General features: G+C 57.5%; 1 protein-coding gene across 1 annotated transcript; it reads right to left on the bottom strand.

The window, feature by feature from the left end:
* Window positions 1-276: 276 nt before the first annotated feature.
* Window positions 277-4,270, bottom strand: LOC124003146 (carbohydrate sulfotransferase 12-like; the record flags this gene model as incomplete). The annotated part of the gene is made up of 5 exons (XM_046311213.1): window positions 277-890; window positions 988-1,314; window positions 1,794-1,934; window positions 3,964-4,232; window position 4,270. Coding segments are annotated over 5 exons (1,011 nt in total), but the record flags the coding sequence as incomplete, so codon positions are not given.
* Window positions 4,271-7,079: the final 2,809 nt, after the last annotated feature.

The raw sequence follows: 7,079 nt of genomic DNA, 5'->3' as shown, positions 1-7,079 counted from the left end.
TCTGGTTTAGAATACCAAAACAGCCTATCAGTGATGGAGCAGACTCTGGTTTAGAATACCCAAACAGCCTATCAGTGATGGAGCAGACTCTGGTTTAGAATACCCAAACAGCCTATCAGTGATGGAGCAGACTCTCTGGTTTAGAATACCCAAACAGCCTATCAGTGATGGAGCAGACTCTGGTTTAGAATACCCAAACAGCCTATCAGTGATGGAGCAGACTCTCTGGTTTAGAATACCCAAACAGCCTATCAGTGATGGAGCAGACTCTGGTTTAGAATACCCAAACAGCCTATCAGTGATGGAGCAGACTCTCTGGTTTAGAATACCCAAACAGCCTATCAGTGATGGAGCAGACTCTCTGGTTTAGGATACCCAAACAGCCTATCAGTGATGGAGCAGAGTCTCTGGTTTAGGATACCCAAACAGTCTATCAGTGATGGAGCAGACTCTCTGGTTTAGAATACCCAAACAGCCTATCAGTGATGGAGCAGACTCTCTGGTTTAGAATACCCAAACAGCCTATCAGTGATGGAGCAGGCTCTCTGGTTTAGAATACCCAAACAGCCTATCAGTGATGGAGCAGACTCTCTGGTTTAGAATACCCAAACAGCCTATCAGTGATGGAGCAGAGTCTCTGGTTTAGGATACCCAAACAGCTCAAAGTCTGGCTCATACAAACTGTAAAGCTTCCTCCTCAACTCGGCCGGAACATCAGCGAACCAATCCCGTTCCCAGCTGGCCGCCGTGCGGTTCCGGTTGCTAGGCGGGAACTTTATCTGGTCTTCCAGACCCAGGATCCGGAGCAGCTGATCCGAGTCGTCCTCCAGGTTTTCCAGCGTGCCGATGAAATCATAGTGGATCTGACAGGGGTGACAGAGCCGATACACCTGGGGAGGAGAAGAAGAAGTTAATTGAATACAGTTGGGTTGAGAGGACACACGCGCACGCACACACACACACACACACACACACCCACCCACCCACCTGGCGCCAGTGTTCATTGAATGGCTGCTCCTGCTCCGTCTGGGGGTCGAGGAGATACCGGACGAACTCCGAGAACGACGGCTGGATCCCCGCCTCGAACGCCTCCGCCGCTGACTCCGGAACCCTGGAGGTCCCGCTTTCGTTTCCATAACGACGTAGCATGACCGAGCCAAACTGGCGGTAGAAGTCTTCGTTGGGCTGTTGGAACTTGTTCCGGAAGGCGGAGATGAGTCGGACGAAGGGGTCGCGGACAAACAGGAACTTGGTGTAACTCTGCAGTTTCACCCTCATCAGGTGACGGGAGAGACGGCCGTACCTACGCCAGAACTATAGGAGGAGGAGGAGGAGGAGGAGGAGGAGGGAGGAGGAGGAGGTGGTGGAGGAGGAGGAGGAGGAGGGAGGAGGGAAGGGGAGGAGGAGGAGGAGGGAGGAGGAGGAGGAGGGGAAGGGGAGGAGGAGGAGGAGGGGAGGAGGGGGAGGGAGGAGGAGGAGGAGGAGGAGGAGGAGGAGGAGGAGGAGGAGGAGGAGGAGGAGGAGGAGGAGGAGGGATGAGGAGGGAGGGGATGAGGAGGAGGAGGAGGAGGAGGAGGAGGATGAGGGGGAGGTGAGGGAGGGGATGAGGAGGAGGAGGAGGGAGGGGATGAGGAGAAGGGGATAAAGACACAGTATACACACAGTATACAGACAGTTTACACACAGTATATACACAGTATACAGACAGTATACACACAGTATACACACAGTATACACACAGTATACAAACAGTATTCACAAGTATACACACAGTATATAGACAGTATACAGACCTTGGAGAAGGTGAGGTGCAGGGAGGAGTTGTGTATGAGGTCAGGGGGCAGGGCCTGGGGGTCGCGGTAAGGTTGTCCATCCGGAGCCAGCAGACCCTCAGAGAGAACCACCATTACACGCTTCCAGTTGGTACATGCTACCTAGAGAGAGGAGGAGGAGAGGAGGTGGTGGAAGAGAAGAGAGGAGGGGAGGAGGTGGAGGTGGAGGAGAGAAGGAGAGGAGGGGGGAGGAAAGGAGGTGGAGGAGAGAAGGAGAGGAGGGGTGAGGAAAGGAGGTGAGGAGGGAGGAAAGGAGGAGGGAGGAGGATGGGAGGCGAAGGGGTCGGAGGAGGAAGAGGATGGGAGGTGAACGGGTAGGAGGAGGATGGGAGGCGAAGGGGTAGGAGAAGGAGGATGGGAGGTGAAGGGGTAGGAGGATGGGAGGCGAAGGGGTAGGAGGAGGAGGATGGGAGGTGAACGGGTAGGAGGAGGAGGATGGGAGGCGAGGAGGATGGGAGGTGAAGGGGTAGGAGGAGGATGGGAGGTGAACGGGTAGGAGGAGGATGGGAGGCGAAGGGGTAGGAGGAGGAGGATGCGAGGCGAAGGGGTAGGAGGAGGAGGATGGGAGGCGAAGGGGTAGGAGGAGGAGGATGGGAGGCGAAGGGGTAGGAGGAGGGGGAGGATGGGAGGCGAAGGGGTAGGAGGAGGAGGATGGGAGGCGAAGGGGTAGGAGGAGGAGGATGGGAGGCGAAGGGGTAGGAGGATGGGAGGCGAAGGGGTAGGAGGATGGGAGGCGAAGGGGTAGGAGGAGGAGGATGGGAGGCGAAGGGTAGGAGGAGGAGGATGGGAGGCGAAGGGGTAGGAGGAGGAGGATGGGAGGCGAAGGGGTAGGAGGAGGAGGATGGGAGGTGAAGGGGTAGGAGGAGGAGGATGGGAGGCGAAGGGGTAGGAGGAGGAGGATGGGAGGCGAAGGGGTAGGAGGATGGGAGGCGAAGGGGGTAGGAGGATGGGAGGCGAAGGGGTAGGAGGAGGAGGATGGGAGGCGAAGGGGTAGGAGGATGGGAGGCAAAGGGGTAGGAGGAGGAAGAGGATGGGAGGTGAACGGGTAGGAGGAGGAAGAGGATGGGAGGTGAAGGGGTAGGAGAAGGAGGATGGGAGGTGAAGGGGTAGGAGGATGGGAGGTGAAGGGGTAGGAGGAGGAGGATGGGAGGCGAAGGGGTAGGAGGAGGAGGATGATAGGCGAGGAGGATGGGAGGTGAAGGGGTAGGAGGATGGGAGGCGAAGGGGTAGGAGGAGGAGGATGGGAGGTGAACGGGTAGGAGGAGGATGGGAGACGAAGGGGTAGGAGGAGGAGGATGGGAGGTGAAGGGGTAGGAGGGGAGGATGGGAGGCGAAGGGGTGGGAGGAGGAGGATGATGGGAGGTGAACGGGTAGGAGGAGGATGGGAGGCGAAGGGGTAGGAGGAGGAGGATGGGAGGCGAAGGGGTAGGAGGAGGATGGGAGGCGAAGGGGTAGGAGGAGGATGGGAGGCGAAGGGGTAGGAGGAGGATGGGAGGCGAAGGGGTAGGAGGAGTAAGAGGATGGGAGGCGAAGGGGTAGGAGGAGGAGGATGGGAGGTGAAGGGGTAGGAGGAGGAGGATGGGAGGTGAAGGGGTAGGAGGAGGAGGATGGGAGGTGAAGGGGTAGGAGGAGGAGGATGGGAGGTGAAGGGGTAGGAGGAGGAGGAGGATGGGAGGCGAAGGGGTAGGAGGAGTAAGAGGATGGGAGGTGAAGGGGTAGGAGGAGTAAGAGGATGGGAGGCGAAGGGGTAGGAGGAGGAGGAGGATGGGAGGGTGAACGGGTAGGAGGAGGATGGGAGGTGAAGGGGGGTAGGAGGAGGAGGAGGATGGGAGGCGAAGGGGTAGGAGGAGTAAGAGGATGGGAGGCGAAGGGGGTAGGAGGAGGAGGATGGGAGGCAAAGGGGTAGGAGGAGGAAGAGAATGGGAGGCGAAGGGGTGGAGGATCAAATCTTTTTATATCAACAGTTGTCACATAGTGCTTTACAGACAGACAGCCTCACACTCCAAACAGCAACCAATGCAGATGCAGAAGCACAGTGTCTAGGAAAAACTCCCTAGAAGGCAGGAACCTAGGAAGAAACCTAGAGGGGAACCCGGCTCTGAGGGGCGAACAGTCCTCTTCCCCTCCCTACCTTGGGAACATAGCAGTAGATGATCTCATGTCTGTCGTCTACGATCAGGTGGTTTAACTCCCGGTTGGGAATCTGGTCAAACGTCCGGAATTTTCCTGGGAATTCTAATGTTCCATTCCCAGAACACATATGACTAATCCGCCGCCTCCTCTCCTCCTGTCTCCTCCCCTCCTCCTGTCTCCTCCCCTCCTCCTGTCTCCTCCCCTCCTCCTCTCTTTTCTCTTCCTCCGCCTGCCTCACTCTCTCCTCTTCTCGCTTCACTTCCTCTCCTCTCCACCTCTCCTCCAGCTCTGAGGAGTCTGTTACTTGGGGGGGGGTGTTCCTCCCTGGGGGTTTGGGGGTTGCCCTCCTCCCCTCTCCAGGCCAGTCAGGCTCTGTGGTTCTGGGGGGTTTGTGGGTCGCTTGCTCCTCTGTGTCCCTGGGTGGGGGTTTGGTAGGTGTGGAGGAGCTGGGTGAGGTGGGGTGGGGGTGAGGGTCATGGGGGTAAAGGTCATGAGGGTCGTGGGGGTAGAGATTGAGCGCTCCCACGTCGTCCCAATAGAGGATGATGAGCAGGACCATTAACACAGACCCCAGCAGGAACGCCAAACGGAAGCATCGGGACGTTCCCATGGTTACCACAGCAGAGGGGGCGGAGTTATCTCAGCTCCATGGCCCAACGGTCACTAAGGGAAACACTTCCTGGTTGCCGACGACAACACCTGAGAGACAACAGGTGAAAAGAATCCAGGAGTCACAACAACACACATAAACTGTGTCTAAACACCTGGTAGAGTTAGTGGTTAGTGATCAGGAAAAACTCCCAGCCCATGTATAAATATATACCTGTACATATGAATTCGTAATCCAATTCAAAACTTGCCTTGAGGCTGTATACAGGTGATGCCGCCATCAGACGCGCTGCCAAAGCAACCATAAAACAAGGAATCCAAAACGTATTTGTCAGAGGCTCCACGTTTTCAAACACAGATCGTTTCATAGGCTACAGAGTCCCTCCATGGTCAAATCAAAACTGCTGGGATTTAAATGATACAGTATAGCAGCCGAGCAGATTTCTTAGTTCAAAAACCGTATGGTACCACCATAACTGAGGCCTACCTGAGGTCTACCTGAGGCCTACCTGAGGTCTACCTGAGGCCTACCTGAGGTCTACCTGAGGCCTACCTGAGGTCTACCTGAAGCGTACCTGAGGTCTACCTGAAGCGTACCTGAGGTCTACCTGAAGCCTACCTGAGGTCTACCTGAGGTCTACCTGAGGTCTACCTGAGGCCTACCTGAAGTCTCAAACCTACAGGAGGGTAGCTCTCCAGGAACAGGGTTGGGCAGCCCTGCTCAAACCTACAGGAGGGTAGCTCTCCAGGAACAGGGTTGGGCAGCCCTGCTCAAACCTACAGGAGGGTAGCTCTCCAGGAACAGGGTTGGGCAGCCCTGCTCAAACCTACAGGAGGGTAGCTCTCCAGGAACAGGGTTGGGCAGCCCTGCTCAAACCTACAGGAGGGTAGCTCTCCAGGAACAGGGTTGGGCAGCCCTGCTCAAACCTACAGGAGGGTAGCTCTCCAGGAACAGGGTTGGGCAGCCCTGCTCAAACCAACAGGAGGGTAGCTCTCCAGGAACAGGGTTGGGCAGCCCTGCTCAAACCTACAGGAGGGTAGCTCTCCAGGAACAGGGTTGGGCAGCCCTGCTCAAACCTACAGGAGGTAGCTCTCCAGGAACAGGGTTGGGCAGCCCTGCTCAAACCAACAGGAGGGTAGCTCTCCAGGAACAGGGTTGGGCAGCCCTGCTCAAACCTAAAGGAGGGTAGCTCTCCAGGAACAGGGTTGGGCAGCCCTGCTCAGACCTACAGGAGGGTAGCTCTCCAGGAACAGGGTTGGGCAGCCCTGCTCAAACCAACAGGAGGGTAGCTCTCCAGGAACAGGGTTGGGCAGCCCTGCTCAAACCTACAGGAGGGTAGCTCTCCAGGAACAGGGTTGGGCAGCCCTGCTCAGACCTACAGGAGGGTAGCTCTCCAGGAACAGGGTTGGGCAGCCCTGCTCAAACCTACAGGATGGTAGCTCTCCAGGAACAGGGTTGGGCAGCCCTGCTCAGACCTACAGGAGGGTAGCTCTCCAGGAACAGGGTTGGGCAGCCCTGCTCAAACCTACAGGAGGGTAGCTATCCAGGAACAGGGTTGGGCAGCCCTGCTCAAACCTACAGGAGGGTAGCTCTCCAGGAACAGGGTTGGGCAGCCCTGCTCAGACCTACAGGAGGGTAGCTCTCCAGGAACAGGGTTGGGCAGCCCTGCTCAAACCAACAGGAGGGTAGCTCTCCAGGAACCGGGTTGGGCAGCCCTGCTCAAACCTACAGGAGGGTAGCTCTCCAGGAACAGGGTTGGGCAGCCCTGCTCAGACCTACAGGAGGGTAGCTCTCCAGGAACAGGGTTGGGCAGCCCTGCTCAAACCTACAGGAGGGTAGCTCTCCAGGAACAGGGTTGGGCAGCCCTGCTCAAACCTACAGGAGGGTAGCTCTCCAGGAACAGGGTTGGGCAGCCCTGCTCAGACCTACAGGAGGGTAGCTCTCCGGGACACACAGGAAGAGAGAAGGCCAGAGAGGCAGCCCTACTCAGACCTACAGGAGGGTAGCTCTCCAGGAACAGGGTTGGGCAGCCCTGCTCAAACCTACAGGAGGGTAGCTCTCCAGGAACAGGGTTGGGCAGCCCTGCTCAAACCTACAGGAGGGTAGCTCTCCAGGAACAGGGTTGGGCAGCCCTGCTCAGACCTACAGGAGGGTAGCTCTCCAGGAACAGGGTTGGGCAGCCCTGCTCAAACCAACAGGAGGGTAGCTCTCCAGGAACCGGGTTGGGCAGCCCTGCTCAAACCTACAGGAGGGTAGCTCTCCAGGAACAGGGTTGGGCAGCCCTGCTCAGACCTACAGGAGGGTAGCTCTCCAGGAACAGGGTTGGGCAGCCCTGCTCAAACCTACAGGAGGGTAGCTCTCCAGGAACAGGGTTGGGCAGCCCTGCTCAAACCTACAGGAGGGTAGCTCTCCAGGAACAGGGTTGGGCAGCCCTGCTCAGACCTACAGGAGGGTAGCTCTCCGGGACACACAGGAAGAGAGAAGGCCAGAGAGGCAGCCCTACT

The sequence above is a fragment of the Oncorhynchus gorbuscha genome, linkage group LG18 (assembly GCF_021184085.1).
Source record: "Oncorhynchus gorbuscha isolate QuinsamMale2020 ecotype Even-year linkage group LG18, OgorEven_v1.0, whole genome shotgun sequence".
In the NCBI taxonomy this organism is placed as follows: domain Eukaryota; kingdom Metazoa; phylum Chordata; class Actinopteri; order Salmoniformes; family Salmonidae; genus Oncorhynchus; species Oncorhynchus gorbuscha.
This window is presented reverse-complemented; position numbering and strand designations above follow the sequence as displayed.